At 43.5% G+C, this 20404-nt stretch overlaps 1 protein-coding gene across 1 annotated transcript in view; it reads left to right on the top strand.

Annotated features, from left to right (window-relative positions):
• Positions 1 to 17899, top strand: part of LOC147639878 (signal peptide peptidase-like 5) — a 47591-nt gene extending 29692 nt beyond the window's left edge. Inside the window, exons 6-14 of the mRNA XM_086775002.1 lie at positions 3407 to 3589; positions 3699 to 3733; positions 3818 to 3974; positions 14733 to 14786; positions 14914 to 15006; positions 15299 to 15441; positions 15575 to 15645; positions 15824 to 15907; positions 17389 to 17899. Coding sequence (XP_086631128.1) covers positions 3407 to 3589; positions 3699 to 3733; positions 3818 to 3974; positions 14733 to 14786; positions 14914 to 15006; positions 15299 to 15441; positions 15575 to 15645; positions 15824 to 15907; positions 17389 to 17489 — 921 coding nt within the window. The 3' untranslated portion in view covers positions 17490 to 17899. The remainder of the gene's footprint in view (positions 1 to 3406; positions 3590 to 3698; positions 3734 to 3817; positions 3975 to 14732; positions 14787 to 14913; positions 15007 to 15298; positions 15442 to 15574; positions 15646 to 15823; positions 15908 to 17388) is intronic.
• Positions 17900 to 20404: the final 2505 nt, after the last annotated feature.

The raw sequence follows: 20404 nt of genomic DNA, 5'->3' as shown, positions 1-20404 counted from the left end.
GGTTCATGCACAAGTATATAAGAGTTGCTCTCTTTTATTCATTCAATCATCCAACAGTGCCCTATTTGCTGGCTCTCGTGCAATGTGGAGGAGGAAGCCAAAGATTTATACACACGCTGGGCCTACACACACGGGGGCTTGGAGAGTGGGCAAGAAAGACAAGAATGGAGGAGAGAGCTCGAAGGAGAGAGCTCTCATTTTACGCTTTCCCACCTTGGAGGCCAAGAAGGATTTTTTGGCCAAGCACTCCGCCCTTAAGAAAACGGACACCTTTTTAGGAGATGACCTTACCTTGGCACAGCTAGCACATATGAGGGAGTGCATGCCAGAGATTAGGGCAGCCAGAGAAAAAGGGAAGCTAGCATTTTACAGAGGAGGCAGAGTGGTGATACTAGAGAGACGCACCAGTCTGAGACTTGTAGTATGGACCTGCAACGGAGCATTGAGACTGGATGTGGGGGCCTTTGAGGACAGCTTCAGAGATAGGGACATCATCTTCTACTCGGAGACACATCAGGCCCCAGGCAGCGCATTATCGAGAGTGGCGGGATACAGATGGGAGACGACTTGTAGACAGGAGGCCCGCTCGAAGCATGGTGGTCGCGGATCTAGAGGAGTTGCAGTTCTTTTTAGGGAGGAGCTTCGGCCACTCATCCATGTTGTGCGCCGTGATGAGAGCGCGAGGTACATGTGGGTCAGAGTGAGGGCAGATGAGGGTAGACTCCTATACATTGCTATATGTTACTTTCCACCCAGCACATCTCATTATGCGGGGCAATCTCCATATATGATTCTAGATGAGGACATATGGGAGTTCTCCAGGGAGGGAGATGTTATCATACTTGGGGACTTTAATGCTCGAGAACAGAGATGGTGAGGAGGGCCATCAACAGATTGCATACAAGGAGGGCACAGGATCATGAGGGCATTGTAGCCGAGCATTTCATACATGCTAGAGATATGATTGTAGACTTGCTAGCTCTCATGTTTAATAGAGCCATGTGTGAGGGGTTTCCTGGGACTAGGAGTACTTCCACGCCGGTATTCAAGTCTGGAGATCCGAGCTTGCCGACTAACTACCGCACCATTATGATTGGTCATTCGCTGGCCAAGCTATATGCCTCTATTCTTGAGCAGGAGTTGAGCAGATGGGCAGAGAGACAAGGGGTCCGAGCTCAGGGACAGGCCGGTTTCAGGAGCCTGTGTAGAACAACCACCTGCTGCATACCCCATGGAACCTGTACACGATGTTTTTCTACACACGCCTGGCTGCAGCCTATCCATAGCTGCATGCCCCATGCTACCACCCATGCTTAGTGACTGCATACCCCATGGAAACATGCCTACACTGCAGCATTGACATAATAGAGAGAAAACTAGGGTTTCTTGGATCACATGAAGTCTTGCCGAGGGCCCCTGTGGCAGACATTGGTGGTATGGGACAACAAGGCTGACTGGCATGGACCCATGGGAGTGAAACCTTAGTCCCTGGCTCAGGGGAAATTTGCGGACGCAAACCTATGGTTGGGAGGTGAGCTTGCCTACACCCCTTTTATTTGGTTTCTCTAATCCTTGGTATCAGAGATAACCTAATCGCAGAGACAGGGAAAAGCAAGGTTTGCATGTTGTTTGCGTTTTTCAAGGTCGCCTAAGCTAGGTATCTCTCGGTCACCATATCTGCATTTTGAATCTACAAGAAGTAGGTGCTTTTTTAGGCTTTGCTAGCAAGATAGGATTTTTGTGGATTCTAAGAGAAGGGGGACAAAGGGGAGAACTGCATGCATGCGTGTGGGTTGAATTGTTCCAACAACCCCTGTTTGAAGGAACCATGTCCATGGTAGGAGTAAGCCTCTTGGTCCAGATCCAAACCACAATGAATCAATAATAACTTAAGTCTCACTTATATAGTGCTTATTGCTGCTATAAATAACAATCCAGTCATAAATAGCCCATAACCTTAGAGTTATTAAATCTAAACCTCAGCCACTTGATTCCGCTTGCTTTTCCTAATCCCAGGGCTTCCCTAACCATGTTGGATTAGTCCCTAGTGCTAGTTGTTGCAAATTGGGTGAGGGTTCAAGTCCCGAGAGGTCACTCATCCTAGTTGTGTTCACGCCAATGTGCACTTAACTAAAGGTTTCCCCAAAACCCTTAAGGTGATGGAGGACTTCGGTTTATCCATTTTGTGGAAATCTCTTGGTGCTATACTCTGACACCACTTTTCTCAACACCCCCCTTGCCAACTTGTCTACTTTTTCTTAGCTTAGAGGTTGAACTTGTCCATGTTTTTGGCTCAAAGACTCAACTTGGCTACTCTTTAGTGCCTCAGAGGTTACACTTCAACCCATGGCTATGATACTATGTTGCAAATTGGGTGGGGGGACTAGCCATCCAGACCCCAAAATCTTAAGGTGATGGAGGTCTATCCATTTTGTGGAAATCTCCTAGTGCTACACTTTGGCACCACTTTTCTCAACAGTAACACTATAGTAAGCTAGCTATTTATAGTGGCAATTATCATTAGATAGTGACGCCTTGGGTTGAGTAGTTAGTTGTGCGGGCACGACATGGCAGATCACATATAGTTTTGCCGAGGGCCCTTGTGGACAGGTACTGGTGGTATGGGACGCCAGTGATGATTGGCATGTATCTGTGGAGTGGAACCTTGGCCCTTGGCTTGGGGGTCCATCGAAGTATTGATCCAACGATTGGGTCATGAGCATGCTTCCACCCCTTTTATAGAGGCAATTATCACTATATAGTGATGCCTTGGGTTATTATTGAGTAGTCAATTGTGCGGTACACTTTTGATGGGTCTGTGCATGGACCAGAGTTTCTACTCTTGTCGTGGACATGGCAGGCCACAGATAGTCTTGCGGAGGGCCCTTGTGGGCAGGTATTGGTGGTATGGGATGCCAGTGCGGACTGGCATGTATTTGTGGAGTGGAACCTTAGCCCCCGGCTCGGAGGTGGATCGAAGTACTGATCCTATGGTTGAGTGGTGAGCTTGTGCACCCCTTTTATTTGATTTCTCTAATCTTGTTTGGACTGTGTTTAGGAGATCTTCGTTAGACAGGCCTAGGAGGCCTCTTACGAATGGTCAGCCACCAAAGTACCTTACATACTCAACCCATCAAATACATCCACTTGATTTTGTAATAGGATGATGAAGCCTTCTTTTAGGTGCACTTTCCATTTGGTTTCTTTTATATAATACCTTACTATTGTTATCTATTAAAGTTAATTGATACAGGTAAGATACACATTGTTCAGATTCGTGCAGTGCTCTTTTTCTGCTTTTCTTGGTGATGTGTTAGAAAGCACCTTCATATACATATCTTTTGATATTGTCCTGAAGCAGCTGTTGCTGCATAATGACTTACAATCTATGATGTGTAATGTGCAGGAGAATCAGGATGATTATGAGAGTGACCATGGCAAAGAAGAGTCCAATATTCTCAATATCAATGTGGCCTCTGCAGTTCTTTTTGTGCTATTTGCATCTGGGTTTTTGCTGCTGATATACAAGTTTATGTCTGGATGGTTTTTGCTGCTTCTAGTGATCTTATTTTGTATTGGTGGAGTTGAGGTAAGGGTCCATTGTTTGGCATCCGTGATCATGCATCCCCACCCCCATTCAGCCCCCCTTCTATCCCTGTTTACAGATCTAGCTAATAAAGTTGAGCTATGCGATGCAGGGGCTGCAAGCCTGTTTGGTGGCCTTACTTTCAAGGTTTCGTTTCTGATTATTATATGGCTTTGGAGTTTTCCAAGTTTTGACCTTTGTATGAATATATGTAACTCCTTTTTGTTGCAGGTGGTTCGCCCATGCCAATGGTCTTTATGCAAATGTACCTTTTTTTGGCACTGTTTCACTCTTGACGCTCGTTGTATCTCCATTTTGTATAACTTTTGCAACGGTTTGGGCAGTATATCGCCATGTCTCATTTGCATGGGTGGCCCAAGATATACTGGTAAGCTTCTCATTTAGTGGTACAAATCATGTTACTGAGCATTTCAAATTTTCGAAACTATGTAACTAAAGCATCTTGAATGTGCATTTATTGCAATGTGAATGTGAGCTAGCAAATATGATGGAAGAGGGAGCCTGGAGGAGGCTTGATGAGCTTTTATGGCTCTCCTTGAGCTCTCCTTGGAGGATTTCTATGCTGTTGAGGGACGATGATGGGAGTTCTAAGATCTATGATTATTTTTTTCTAAGTCTATATCAAAGAATTTAGTTGATAAAGGCAGCGGTGACGATATTCTTCCCCTTCTCAAAACCAAATGTGTTATATTGAGACATCCCCCAAGGATGGGGTGGAAAGCATATGGAATAGCAAAATGCTGATTTTTCCAAATAGGCATGCTCAGTCTTCTTAAATAATGAGAACCTACTTGGAGCAGTGATTGTGCAGAATAGCATATGGTGGTACTCCCTCTATTAAATAATGAGGAGCCATACAGGCTACAGCTCCTAATGTTAAAGGAGAGTCTGTGTGTGGGTCTTGTGTAGGAATTGTGGTGGTGGTACTTAGATCATTTTGTTTTTCCCATATAATCAAACATTTCCTCGGAGAAATGCTTGGTTGACAAAGTGGTCCTTGAAGGGGTTAACATGCCACAAACCATGTCAGAATACAGGGCATTCGCATGGTTCACGGGTGGGCGTCCTTCGCCCGCCGTGAACTGGACACGTCATAGCAAGCAATCATACTATGGGTGACACGAGGCCTTGCCTCCCGTAGGTGACACGAATCCTGGCCTCAGTTTGGGTGACATGAAGCTCCTTGCCTCGTGTATCTTGCCATGAAACAGAGATAGTCCACTTGGGCGGCCAAATTGTGACACAATCATTCCCTTGCAATAGTTTTCTTGTGAGCTCTCCTTCTTCTCTCTTCTTGCTTGCTTGCATGCTATTGAATCTTGCTTTCTTGATGGATGCATGCTAGATAGGTTTGATTGTAGGTTTTCTTCTTGAAATAGCTTCTTCTTCTTCCCCCACCTTTTGTGAGAAATGAAATGAAATGATATATTACCGTCTCTAAGAGACCATAATGGCCTATGAGACCAAAACTGAGAGTACATCTGAAGTTGGTGTCTCATCAAAGAGAACAACCAAATGAAACTGAAAAGTACAATAAAATGACTGTCTTACAGTTATAAGAACTGTAAGTAAGACTCCTAGATGATACTGAGTAGAAGGGAAAATGAATATCAAGTAGATCCATGTATGCTGATCAGTTGAAGTGCTGCCCTCTCCTCAGATCAAATATCTCCGCCATGGGGCTATCTAGAATGGAGAGGTCGTAGAAGCGAGGTAGGCACCTCCTATGGCGAGCAATAATGGCTCTGATCTGGCTATGGTGAGGATGCCGTGATCGGGATCTTGGTGGGTGTGGCCGACGAGCATGACATAAGACAACTGCTTTATCAGTGGTGACTCCCTGGGAGCGTGGCTGGTGCCCTGATGGCTCGATGGAGGAGGTATCAGGAGGTGTGTGGGGTGCTAGTGCTAGTGCCGAAGAAATCTGTTAGGATCCTCTATCTAGGTATATCATGGCTCGGTCTCCTGTCTGCCAAGAGGGTGTCTCTGTGTCTCCTGAGCTCAAGTAGGAACAATCCTAGGCATCTCTGATTCTCAAACTCCTTGACCTTGCGTAACGGCCCAAAAACCTCTCAGAAGAGGCAGTGATATCTCCCTCGGATCTCATAATATATTGTACATCGGCAAATGTAGTGCTTCTCTGTCTTTGCCTCCTGGTAGCATAGTTGACAAATGCGGTCATCTGAGATCTGATGCACACATATCGCCTTGTCTCAATCCGCAGCTGGTGTGATGAGGTCCGGATCTGTCCAATGGCACAACGTATCCCATGTGATAGGTGTACATCCATGTACGCCGGCGGGTGAAAATCATCTGGTGAGAGGTGTAGAAAATGGCTCTTGTAATGAGCCATTTTCGTGCCTAAGGGCTCAAGGGGACTAGTCCATGTCCTCTCTGTGTCCACTCTGACGATATCCATGCTAATCACGCGGTTCTGCTCTAAGCGGGTGAGATCCAAAAATGGACAATCCAGGCTGTACTGAAAGGGTGGTAGTGCCTCTATCCGCAAACCACGTAGGTCAAACCATGATCTCATCTGAGCATACCAACAATGAGTATCTCCATCCTCTGCCAACTGTATGGATGAGGTCAATGCCAATCGGGAGTACCTATGTTGAGGGAGCTCCCATAGCCGCTATAAAAAAGTAACTGCCTGGAATAGGGCCTTGGTCACTACTGGTGTGGCACCCAGCTCATCCCGAACAATCTCATGTGGTACCGATGATTTGCTCCGAATCATGCGGACAATCATCATAATCAGTGGTCTCTCCATTTGCCTCTATCCCTCATCCGTCCCTCTCTGAGACGTGTGATGTATGTAGGGTCCCCAAATTGGATCTTCATATAGGAGGGTCAGTGTGACAAGTGTATCAAATAGCCACAATTTGGTGCGCGGCTCGTAAAACTGTATGTGTGCACAGTGCCTCTCAAGTGCCCCCAAGGCTGCATGCCCTCGAGCTATTCTAGCTGCTATTGCCTCCTTCAGGGAGAAACTCCCAAGTAGCCATATGACCTGACGTACTCAACCGGCTCCCCTTGGAAAGTGAATTGAGGATCTGATCTCTCGTCACCCATGCTTGGTGCTGTTAAACACCATAACCTTGGTTTTCCCAAGGTTCAATGTGAGATCTCTATCCGTACAGAATGCTTGTAATACATCCAGATGTCTCTGTAATCCCTCCGGAGATTCTGAGATTAGAACAATATCATCAGCATTTAACAAGATGGGTATCAACATCCTTGCCAGGCATGCCCCTAGGCCTCCCGAATCTGTCTACATAATCGGAGACCACATCAATTTACAATCCAAAGAGGGTGGTCGATAGCAGGCATCCCTGCTTCACCCCTATCGTGCTGGTCACCCTATCAGATAGTCTGCCTGGAGCTCGGACTCTGCTTGTCACAGACTCATACAAAGCATATATACCCCACTGCATATCCTCGGGTACCTCAATGTCATGCAATTTGTGCATAAGCCTGGCACGTGGTACGGTATCGAAGGCTTTGCGGAAGTCTACAAAGCAGCAGTATATCCTTCTCTTCTGTGGCCTCCCTCTTCAATAAGTGCCCGAAGTTGGTAGTAAATCCTCTCCTGAAGCCGGCTTGTCCCTGTGCTCGATGACCATGCCTCTCTGCCCAACGGCTTAGCTCTGACTCCAATATAGAGCCATATAGTTTGGCCACCTAATGACCAATCATGATCGTCCTATAGTTGCCTAGCACCATGGGGTCCCCACTCTTAAAGAGTGGTACAATGATATGCTCTGTCCAGCTTGCCGAGAAACCCTCACAAATGGCACAATTGAACACATGTACGATCAGCGGAGCCAAAGTATCGCGCGCATTTGGGAAGTGCTCTCCAACTAGCCCATCATGATCTTGTGCCTTTCCATTCTGTAACTTGTCTGTTGCATCTAGCACCATCCGCATAGTGAAAAAGGTGCTGCTAGCTGGTCTAGTTCCCAGTGGAGGGGGGGTTGTCCCGGTGCATCATATAGCTCTCTAGCATAAGCATGCCATGCCTCAGGTGCAATAATCGGAGTACCAGGCTGTCTCTCTTGGAACATCTTCCATGCCCTCTTGAGAGAGAACCATCACGAAGGACCATCTCTTTTTGAGAGCTTTTCCTTCATCGCTTTCTAGCGCACCCACAATGGGAAGTTGCATTTGCGGCTTGAGGGCAAGACCCAATGAACCATGCTTCAGCAAGGCTAAGAGAAGCTAATGACTTGAACATTTGGTTACCTAAAGGTTTAACCTTCAGTCCAACCCTGGGCAAGTAATCAACTCTACTCCAAGACCATTGTGTGTCCTTTCACTATCCTTGTATGTCCTTGAAAGCAGACTCAACCTCCTCAACAAAAGGTTCACTGCCACTTACTAGGGAGTAAATCTCACCATCTTTGTATCCATGGTCTGCAATCCAAAACTTAGGTGTACTTTCCCCCGTGATTACAAGAATTTGGTTACCTAAAGGTTTAACCTTCAGTCCAACCTTGGGCAAGTAATCAACTCTACTCCAAGACCATTGTGTGTCCTTTCACTATCCTTGTATGTCCTTGAAAGTAGACTCAACCTCCTCAACAAAAGGTTCATTGCCACTTACTAGGGAGTAAATCTCACCATCTTTGTATCCATGGTCTGCAATCCGAAACTTAGGTGTATTTTCCCCCGTGATTACAAGAATCAAGGGATCGAGTGCCTCTGTGGAATCTCATCCACCTATGGAGCGCTAGATGTCTTTGTGGAACTATGTCCACCTTGGAGCATCACTGACCTTTGTGGGATCTTCCTGTAAAAGCGTCACAAAGTGAGTAAATCATTGTGGACCTAAAACCTAGGACAACCAAATGATCTTTGACTCAAAGTCCTAAGCATATGTTACCACCATATATGCCATGTGTCAAATATGATGCCAAGTGTCCCTAATAGGTGTCACTTTGCCACACATCACTACGTACATGGTAGAAGTAATCCAACGAGCTTAGGATTGCCTCCTCCTCTCATAGAGAGATTCATAGAAATATGAAAACTCTGATAGGACACATGTAAGGAATTAAGAATGGTAGGGGAATAAGCAACTTGCTATACTCATTAGTAACTACTTACTATCAAGCATTCGGTATCAATGGAGGTTTCTTCTTGAATTGAGATCTGTCATAGATAGTTAGGTAAGGGTGATATAGTCAAGTGGTGAGGAGGATTGCAAATCCTTCATTCCTGGTTCGAATCTGGGTGTCACATGATCCAAGCTTTAATGAATATATAAATGTTTATATTGAGATTTAAAAAAAAAAACAAGGATTGTTTGTTGTGCCGAAACCGTATACAAATTGAGATGCTCTATAGTCTATTATAGCCTATCACGTTAAATGTATATGGATGCCTCACACATAAGCAATCCCAATAATATTATATCACCGGTTTATGAGTTAAAGGTTTGAATCATCAAGATTTTGAAAGAGATTTGGTAACATTAAAAAAATGTCTATACATCCTCACTATCTTTTGTTATTGGGGTATCCTATTGAATAGGCGTGTAATTTTCACGCACAGTATGTCTCCAAGGCTGGACTCGTATTTGGACTCATAAGTATTCAATAATTAGTAAATTTCAAGAGAGTTGAAGGGATATGAACTATAATTACGGAAGAGAGAGTTGTCTAAAAGTCCCTATTGGTGGAAGAGGTCGCGTCACTGACGTTAGGTGGGTTTATCTTGAAGACAATACTATGAATGATTTAGAGGTTATTCATATATATATCTTATAGAAACAAAAGATACAAGTAGGTGATAAGATAGCTGGTATGCATGGAAATAAAGGTATCGTGTCAAAGATCTTACCCAGACAGAGTATGCCTTATTTACAAGATGGTACACCACTCAATATGATATTAAGTCCTTTTGGAGTACCTTCATGAGTGAATGTACCATAGATTTTTGAGTGTTTGCTCGGGCTAGCTGGGGAGTTTTTGAAAACCCATTACCAGATAGTACCTTTTGATGAAAGATACGAGCGGGAGGCTTCTAGAAAACTAGTATTTTCAGAGCTTTGTGGCGCGAATACAGGGGCTCGTAATCCATGGTTATTTGAGCCCGAACATCACGGAAAGAGTCAATTGAGCGACAGATGAACAGGTGATCCTTTCGAGCAACCAATTAATATCGAAAAAGGCCTACAAAAAAAAATGAATTCATCAGGTTGATGATAAAATTCATGCATGATCCAGTGGGCCCTATGATTGTTACACAACCACCCCTCAAGGGGAGATCTAGACGGGGGGGCAACGAGTTGGAGAAATGGAAGTTTGGGCTTCGGAGGGTCTTGGCATATCTTACATGTTGCAAGAGATGCTTACAATTAAATCATATCATATTCAAGCTCGTTACAAAGTACCTAGTGCTATTACGACTGAAAAACCCGTTCATAAACCCAATACGGTTCCAGAATCTTTCCGATTGCTAGTTCGAGAGTTACAATGCATGGGTGCGAATCTGGAGCACAATTTTATATTTGAAGAAGATTCGGGGAGGGGGAGTGAAGATATTTGATATTTAATCGAAACTTCTTTTTACTACAAAAAACCAATTGAAAATTTTTATGTTACGATTCATCGGACTAATTATCAACAACTTCTCTGCACGCTGCAGCTTTGACACGGCTGGGAGAGATTCGCGAGCGGGAGCATCGGCTGAGATGCAGCCTTGCTTCGCTCCAGCGCCTTCAGGAGCAGCAGCTTGCATGTGAGTGGGTGGCGTCCCAGCTGAGCCAGGCACGCCAGGAGGTTAGAGAGGCAGAGGAGCAGAGACATGAGTTTTACTATCGTCGCCAGGCCTCTCAGGGACGCAGCTTGGTGATAGATTGATTGGGGAGTTTTTTGAGATTACTGGACCCCGCCATGCTCGTGCAGGAGTCCGTCAGCTTGGGAGGCCGGACGGATCGGTAGCTACTGAGCCCGGGGAGATCTGCCACTGGGTTCTATAGAGACTTGCTTTCAGCGGAGCCAGCCACTGAGGCTCGGGATGCTTGCAGACAGACTGTGTGGGCCCATGTGCAGAGGAGGGTCACAGACCGTATGCGTACAGCTCTGGGTGAGCCTCTTTCAGAGGTTGAGCTTGCTGAGGCCTTGAGGGTCCTGCCGCGCCATAGTTGCCCAGGGGAGGACGGATTGACGCTGGTCTTTTATATCTGCTATTGGGACCTTTTGGGGCCAGGCCTCCGCAGGGGCTTTCAGTATGTTTTGGACACTGGGGTGATTCCACACAGCTTTTCAGAGGGCTTGATCTTTCTTATCCCCAAGGGGGAGGGAGTATCAGATGATATTCGGCATTGGAGACCAATTACGATCCTTAGTACTGTCTACAAGGTCTTAGCAAAGGCCTTGAGTTTGAGGATCCAGCCCTTCTGGGGGAGTTGATTCATGCTACCCAGACAGGATTCGTCAAGGAGCGTAGTATCCTTGACAATATTTTCACCTTCTGGGAGGCGACGGCCCGAGCTAGATTTCTTGGTGAGCACTTGGTCGTGATGCTTCTCGATTTTGAGAAGGCATACGATAGAGTCGATTGGGGTTTCTTAGAGGGCACTATGCTTCGCCTGGGACTTGAGCCAGGTTGGATTAGAGGGGTGGCGGCTCTGTATTCCACAGCTCGTAGCCAGGTGTTGATTGCAGGAGGACGGGGGCCGAGTTTTGAGCTGACCAGATCAGTCCGTCAGGGGTGTCCTCTCGCCCCGTTTCTTTTTCTCTTCTTTGCTGAGGCTATGAGCATGAAACGTAAGATACAAGTAGGTGATAAGATAGATGCAGGCATGGAAATAAAGGTATTGTGTCAAAGACCCTACCCGGACACGATATGCCTTATTTACAAGATGGTACACCAGTCCCTTAGGAGTACCTTCATGAATGAATGTAGGATAGATTTTTGAGTGTTTGCTCGGGCTAGCTGGGGAGTTACACGATAGAAGTAATCCAATCAACTTACATGAATGAATGTAGGTTAGAAGTAATCCAACTAGCTTCTTAAAGGATTAGGATTGCCTTCTCCTCTCATAGAGAAATTCATAGAAAGTATGATAGGACACAGGTAAGGAATTAAGAATGTTGGTGACCGATTTCCTGTTACAACTACCTCGTTTTTGATCAACAACTGTTCTTTTAGGTCTATTACCTTGGTAAGGTGATCAGCGATGGAATCACCCTCGTTCATGGTCAAGTTGTCCGGCTCCCGCATAAGGTACATGATTCTTGCTTCATTATGGGATTGGAGCATGGTCTTGAGGAACACCCAGGCAGCCCTTGCAGAGCTCTAGGATTGGATGTGAGGAACAATGGACCAGATGATTGAAAGAACAATCATGGCCATTGCTTGAGTATCACGGGCATCCTGTCTTTGATCTTCAATTTGTCCAGGCGGTGGTGGTGAAATGCCTGACACCATGTGTGCCAGAGTTTGAGTCCCCCTTGGTATTGCCAAGAGGTGCCAAGAGTTGCTGCTGTAGGACGAGGCTTTCGCCCCGTGACAATCTCCCATAGCCCCATGGCTATTAGCACATCATGAATCTCCATAGTGAGTAGTTGGGACCATCAAGCCGATCTTCAATTGTTATGAATCCACCGAACCCAGAAATATTAATGGTAGCTGCTCTTTGCGATATCCTCACAGTGTGGGATTTCCCAAAGCTGGACAAGGTACAAGGAACATGAAAGCCCCCCCCCCTTGGATGTGAGCTCTCAGGAAAGTAAGAGAAGGAGAGAGGTACGACAGTGTGCACACATAGCAATGGGATAGGACAGAATGAAAGGTGCGGTCGCCAAAGTATACCAAAAACATGTATACTTGAGTGAGCTAACCCAAGACTCCAAGAGTGTAGATGATATGCACAAGTATAAGAGTGCCTATGGATGCTTCCACTTCACAAATCTTCTCCTTATGAACAAGAATCTCCAAATATGCAACACATAACCTTTGAATTTGTAAAAAATGATGTATTGTCACCATTTTGGGCATCTCTAGAATTCATGTGTGTGGATGGGCTTTGGATGCCCAAAAGATCAAGAATGTACAAGCTTTGGGAATGGGGGATCATCCAATATAGAGGACCAAGTGTTCATAGCATGGTCCAAGCACTCGAGACGGTTTCTTGGACACAAAAATGGGCTTTGGAGCTCATGTGTCAAGTGGAAAGAATGTATGGCGAACTCTTGAGGATTTGGGAGAGATCGAGCAATGAAACATGTTTCTACATGGTGCTTACATGTATTTCTCATGTGGTGGAACACAAAGAGATTATCTTTAAATTTTAGGGAAAGTTGCTATTTTTGGCAATCTCCAATGGAATTTCCATTCACGTCATTACCTCCAGAATTCAGCAGAGATCGAGGATTGCCAAAGCGCTATTGTGAAATTTGCTATCATTTGGAATATTGTAGAGCTTAAGATTGTGGAATTTTTGGCCTTTGGACTTGGGACATGTGGCAGATAAGAGGATAAAAGTGAGACAAGTGTCCTCACACTTGTCAATTCAGCTCTACACACATGGCTTTGTAGCATTTTCTTGCTTATTTGAACATGAGAGTCATCTCTTGGGCGAGTTTGAGCTTCAAGCAAGCTTTTGAAGGCTAAAAACTCTAATTTTTGACCTTTTCTAAGTCCACTATAGCCATATTGAGTTAGGGGAAGATGATTTTCACTACTCTACACCATCTTGCACACCCCGAATGGCTGTTTTTGAGCATAATGGTTTTATGCGACATACAGGCCCATGGATGAGCCACATGGGCTGGTCTACAGGTTTATGAGCTCATGAATGAACCGCATGGGTTGGTTTACAGGTTTATGAGCTCATGAATGAGCCACATGGGTTGGTTTAGAGGTTTGTGTGCTTGTGGAATAGCCAAGTGGGCTGTTATACATGTTTGTGCGCCTATGGAAGGACATGCTGGATAGCCATATTGGATGAAGGACATGTTTATGGTTGTATATGGATAATCCGGCATCTTCCGTGAGGAGAGTAAGGCCCTCGAAGCTTGTACATGTTATATTTCTCCTTAGATAATGAAATACTCCAAGGTGGGGGTTGGCCTATTCAAGCCTCTATGCGGTGTTATATGTGCAATTTTTTATTTTTGGCTTTGTGGATTGTTTAATGGCTATGATTAAATGCTGAAATGTTTAATTGTGCTCATGGTCAAGCGATGCACACCCACTCCGGCGCTTTTCGGGTGAGTCACATTGGTATCAGAGCATAAGGCTTTCTCTCATTCTTAAATGAGAACAATCTTATGAAGGTGCATACTATGGCCATTGCTAGGATTATACATAGCAGACTGCAGTACTAGTCATAATGGGAAGTGAACATTAACTCAAGTGTGTAACATAAAATAAGAATCACTCACACATGCATAGATATCTTGGTGCTCCATAAAAATTTCAGCCAAATGAGAAACCATAGATATAATCCATCCCAATAAAGGGAGCGAATAAAGCCATATATCCAAGATGGCCATATATCCACAATGTCAGAGAGACATTGTCACCAAGTTACAAGGAAGATATTGAAGAATAGTTCTACAAGGAAGACAACTCCTCCAGAAATGCTTCCGCCAAGCAATGAAAATTTCATCAGATTGCTCTTGGAGAAAAACAGGTTGCTAAGGCAACAAATTGAAGCCAAAGACGAAGCGGCACAAGAAAAAAAGCTAAAGAAGAGGTTGAGAAAGCCAAAACAGCAGCTAAAAAGGCCAAAGAAACCATGTGGTTTCAAGCCATTATATTCTATGTAGCGACACCCTACATAGGTGAGGCGAGAGGATTACGTGTCTGAGAGAAGGGGAGGGGAGAGAAAATTATATTAATGCCTACGGAAGGCCAAAATGACCTATGAGACCAAAGATGCAATACAAAGAGTCAAGACCATAAAAGTCGGAAGCCAACTATCCAATCCATCAACTGAAAAACTTCCCAGGGAAAAAAGTTCCTGCTGATCTAGATCTACAATGCTAAACATCAGATACAGTCATCTCAAAACTCCTCAATTCTAGAATAACTGAGAGAGAGAGAGAGAGAGAGAGAGAGAGAGAGAGAGAGAGAGGGAGATGACAGTTTTGTTTTTTGGTGGCATCAGGGTATAGCTTTAATCATAACTGTGCTTCAGATTGTTCGATTGCCAAATATAAAGGCAAGTGGTCCTGTCATTAAAAAACTTATGCATTGTTCTCATTCAGTGAACAAACAGGTTGTTTTTGATAGGACTTGGAGTTGAATTGTAAAGAAAACGGTTGCCTTGTTTGTATGCTGTATGACAGGTTTCTACAGTGCTGCTTACGTGTGCTTTTCTATATGACATCTTCTGGGTGTTTATTTCACCAAAAGTGTTCACTGAGAGTGTGATGATTGTTGTAAGTGTTTTTCCGTAACTCTTAAGTGGGGCACCTTAGTTACATCTTTTTTTTAAAAAGTAATCTTCCTGCAAAAATCTCTGGGAATTTATTGGTTAATTTGATCTGTAATTCTTACATCAGTTCTAGTTCTTTAGTCTATCACAATGTCCCGAAGGTCGTGCCCTTTAAGTCATGATATTATATTCTTCATTGTCCTCGTTGCCCTTTTAAATAACTGCTTAAAGTGTGGGTGGGGCTTGTAGGGAAGGCTTTTCTAAAGGACATCACAATTTGAAGGTTTATTGAACAGGTTGCTCGTGGTGATAGGAGTGGAGAGGATGGCATACCCATGCTGTTAAAGATACCAAGAATTTTCGATCCATGGGGAGGGTACAGCATCATAGGTTTTGGGGACATTCTTCTCCCGGGCCTTCTAATTTCATTTGCAAAACGGTAAAACCAAAATTTCTCTAGGTTTCAGCATAAGTAAATATTATATGTTGTAAAAAGGCATTTCTTGTGAGATGGCATTAGTACCACTACCATATGTCCAAGTTTTGACATTTTTATCTTAATTATCTTGTAGTTTTGATGTGGCTACAAAGAAAACTCTCCGGAATGGTTATTTTTTGTGGCTTTTGTTAGGCTATGGACTTGGTGAGTTTTTTCAATAAACATGTACTTGGCTTTGTGATAAGTAGGTAAATTGTTAACATGCATTGCCGTGTGTTGCACTGGCCAAATGGAGTGTATGATGCAAACATGTGTTTCTATTGAGCTGAGAGCTTAGCCCAAGGTTTGAAAATCTGCTAATGTGCTTGCCTTTGATTTCCAGGACTTTTCATCACATATGTAGCTCTGAACTTGATGGACGGCCATGGACAACCTGCATTGCTATACATCGTTCCCTTCACCCTTGGTAAAGTGTAGCTTGATGTTTTGTTGTCTCTTGAGCGTGGGTACAGAAAATTCTTTTCCTTTATGTGACGGTTTTACTGTTTTTCTTTGAAGATCAGTCTGAAATGGTTTTGAAGTTAAGGTTTCACTCTTATCACTAGTCTGATGCTGGCTTGAAATTATAAAAACAATTTCTATGCTATGCAAGGCAAATCAATTCTCCCCCGAGCTCGATTCAACATCCAAGCCAACACTCCTCTGCCTGGGGGAAGGAGCTTGTAATGCCGTTGCCTGGAGGACCATGCTCGTGCCTTTAGTCTGGAAGAGGCCAGGACTCCAGATGTGCCCCTCTTCCTGGGAGGAGGTGCCCCCAACAGCAGCGGAGAGTGTGGATGTGTTCGGTCCATATGGAGCAGCTGGACTTGGCTAGAGGGGTTGCGCCTGCTGAAATTGCCGCTGCTGAACTACTAATGATTGTCAAGGGGCATTGTTGGCACCATGGAGTTTCTGGTGCATTTTTATGGCCCCCAGTAGGAAAAAAATGGAGTGCCAGTCTGGCACCATCCTCCTCTTACTGAATGGTGGGGAGGATTGCCTCATTGCTCACGTCATGTAGTCCAGGTAAATGGGTGCAGGATCCACTGCCAAAACCTTAAGTGTTGTGGGGCAGTCCAATAAAAGTGATGCTGGGACGTCCATGGTGCACCACACCAAGCGACCTTGTTCATATTCCTTAGATGAAGGTGACAGTATGTAGCCTTGAGAGTATTTTGATGAAGATCATAGTACCTCACCTTAAGAATCTTTTAATGCAGATCTCCATTCCAAGACTTGGTCTGCACATTCTTCAAAGTTTTTCCATATTTGAGCAGCAACACCCAACACACACACACACACACACAGCCCCCAAAAAAAGAAAGAAAAAGAACCCACCTCAAAAAATACGCCTCTTTGTTCTTTAAAAAAGATGAAGAAGAAAACCCCTTTTCTCAAGCAAGACTTGATCCGTGCAACTTTCAAAACAGAAATGGAGGTAACCTGCTCAAATAAGGAAAATTCTATGGTACCCAAGTCAATCCTAGAGCAGGATGGTTGAACTTAAAGGGATGACTCTTGCTGCTAATTTGCTGCACTTTCAGGCTGCTCACGAAGGTGGGGGCCTGTTCATGACCGATAAGAGAGGCTTATTTGGGATCCACACTTGGGCTCCCTTGTCCAGACATCCAATGGCTGGCCCACGATCAAGACAACCTCTCAAGGTGCTTAAATTGCCTGCGCAGCTTCTATCTGACCTGCTGATGTCCTGGTCCAATGCCTGGGCTGGGACTTGTGGGCTGGGACTTGGCTGCATACATGTTGCTTTTCTGGGGAAGCCTGCCCCTGGGAGAGGCGCCCTGCCTTCAGTATGGGGTCAAATGCCTCCAATCCTCTGCAATTGACCATGACATCAACTTACATGAGTAAATTTTAGCGCTTACTAAATTATAAATGCTATATTTTCAGGTTCGTTGTTTTTCCTGGGCTGGAGGCGTGGAGAGTTGAAGACATTATGGAACGAAGGAGTGCCTAAACAAAAATGCCCACATGTTTTACAAATGACGTAACTGTTGTATACAAATCTGTACTTTAACTACACCAAAAGAGGGATTGCTCTTTGTTGAGCTTCAAAGTTTGTCATTTTGCAAGCATTTACATGTTCAATAGTGGCAATGTTCCTATTGCAAGTGTTAATATATGTAAAAGAACTCAATGTGCTTCTTTTCTGTAGAAACACTCAAGGCAACGTCTATGAACAAAAGCTATCTCAATGGCGTGTTCTAAGCGAGTCACTGACATGAAAGGTTTACAAGCTGGAAGTGTTCAAGGGATGATTTCAAAGTGCCTACTTTTGTAGTGCCATAGGTTTCAATGTATGGTATCCTTGCATCCATGGTACAAGCATTTGTAACCCTCATTTTCTCTTGTGTCCTGAAACATTGAAAAACAATGCTTCATTTCATATTTTGTTTTCTAATTTCAGTCATCATCCCTCAGCTTCGTTGTTGCGAAGGTTCCCGTGATAGGCTACCGAACACTAGTATTGCATGTCTTGAAATTTTCATGCGAAGAACAGCAAGTACATGTTTAGTGTCATGGGAATAATATATTATATGTATGCTTGCTGTGTGATATGGAGCATTAAAAGCCTACAACATAAGAGCTTCTAATGAAGTTGCATCACTATGGCTTGATCGGTTGTGAATGTAAGGATCATGGATCAAGGTCTAATGTTCTATTTTATTCAGAGGCAAGGGATTGCTTTTTATGAAGCAACTTATAGGTTTGATACATGAAAGGTGTATGGTCTAGAGGCTTCGAGCTAAGTTCTTGTGATTGGGAGTACAAGGGACCACATCTAGCGCTCTTAGTCTCGACAAAAAGGCTATTCTATCAAGCTTGAAAAACAGTTTTTGTTTTGTCGTCCGCATTTTTTGGCCATCACAGTGCGCTCTAGCCTTTTTTAAAATCTCATGTGCATGCCTTAATGTATTCCTGAGGAGGCTTGTTTATGATTTGGATGTATGGAGCTATAATATCATGTGAAGCCATTTATGTATTGCCAACATACACATACTCCTTTAGGATGTATCCCAATCAGCTTGGTAGAACTTCCAAACGCTTGTTGACATTGTTGTATATATGAATCCGTGCTCTATTTATATATACACCAAACTTGAACTCTTCGACCCTTCTTAGAGCAACGAGTAACTATTTTTTATGTTTTCTGAACCTGAATTTCGACAGAGGGGTAGAAATCAGGGTTTCTAGAGAAAAGATTTGGGGTTTCTTGAGAAGCAATTAATAACATTTGCTTTTTGGGCCATTCTTCATTTTAAAGAGTTGGGTAGGAACATGTGATCCTTAATTTTCAGGATTGCACCGTGTGGATATATGCCTTTTGTTATATGGGAAAGTCAGTGAGGAGGCATGAAAACAAGTTGTATTGTGAGCTTTGCCGTACTCCAGGAGACGTGGATATATGCTTGGCACTATAGAGATTGAAATTTAGTGGGTGAGGCTAAATAAGTCAATGCAAAAATCCATGAAGGCCACAAATGATAAGAGCATTGGTTAAAATTTCATGTTGTGATAAGTTCAATTTTAGATGATTTAGCAAATTAAAAACATCTAAAATTGAACTTATCTTTAATAACACTTATCTAGAACTTATTTTGGAATAATAAAACTTATCTAGAAAAGATAATACGTATCTAAAACTTATTTTAGAGTAATAAAACTTATCTAAAAAAGATGAAACTTATCTAAAATTTATTTTAGAGAAATAAAGCTTATCTAAAACTTATTTTAGAGAAAGATAACTTCAATTTTAGAGATGATTTTAGCAAATTATAGTTTTAGAGAAGGATACGTTCAATTTTAGAGATGATTTTAGCAAATTAAAAGCGTCTAAAATTGAACTTATTTTTAATAATCCCCCCCCCCCCCCCCCCAAAAAAAAAAACACACACACACACGTCATGCTTAAATATATTGCTTAAAATCATCTAAATCAATTGAATAGGCCGTATGGCTACAAAAGTTATTGATGATATCGCTAAGGGTAAACCTTTTAGGAATGATTTTAAAGCTGCTTAACTCAGAATACGTGTGAACTTATCTTTATTAATTTACCCCACCCCACCCAAAATTGAACTTATCTTTATTAATTTAAGCATGCCACACACACAAACAAAGCCCGAACCCCAAGCAACAGTGTTTTATCCAAACCCCCAGGCAACAGTGTTTTATCCAAACTCTCATTGTTGAGCGTGCGTACGATAAGCCTCAACATATATAATGTCGCCCCACCTGCCCTCTGCCGGCTTGAGTTACTTCCTTCACTTGGAAGGATAAGCAACACTAAAAACCCAAAAATATATCAAAAATTGTCAAAAAAAAAACAACTAAAAACACACATTTGCTCATTTGCACACACTGTGCACCTGCATATGCACACTCGTAACCCCCTACATGCACATTGCCCCTGCCCCCCTAAAAAGTAAAAGAATTCCCTGCTCCCCCTTTGTTGATTAATCCCCCCACCATTTGCTTTATTTTGTCCAAATGTAATTTCTTTTAAAAAACTTTCCGCTCCCTTATCCCCCTATTTATTATTATTAACAAAAACCTCATTTTTTCTGTTCACTTTATAATAGTTTAGTATTAAAACCGGCAAACCCATAGTTGCCTCTGCACCAAGGAAAAAGAGCTATTGAATCAGCTTTGCCAGAGCACCCAGTTGAGCCAATGACTATTATTGAGGATCGTGAAGGACTTGGGGCCCTTGAAAGGAAGAAGATGACTGTGTTTCGAGAGACAAGCCTTGCGCTATGTCCTCTAAGGTGGCTGAAGAGCTCCTTCTCCGACGCCATGGAAATTTTGAAAGAACTTGGATTTCAACTTTGACCCTTGAAGTCAAGGCACCCCTCACTCCAACCCCCTAGCTAGCACAACCACAAGCAAACTTGATGCTGTCAGC

This window comes from Cibotium barometz, chromosome 3 (assembly GCF_041138505.1).
Source record: "Cibotium barometz isolate CiBa-2024 chromosome 3, ASM4113850v1, whole genome shotgun sequence".
NCBI classification, from domain to species: Eukaryota; Viridiplantae; Streptophyta; class Polypodiopsida; order Cyatheales; family Cibotiaceae; genus Cibotium; species Cibotium barometz.
Note: the sequence above shows the minus strand (reverse complement) of the source record. Positions and strands in the feature narration are given on the sequence as shown.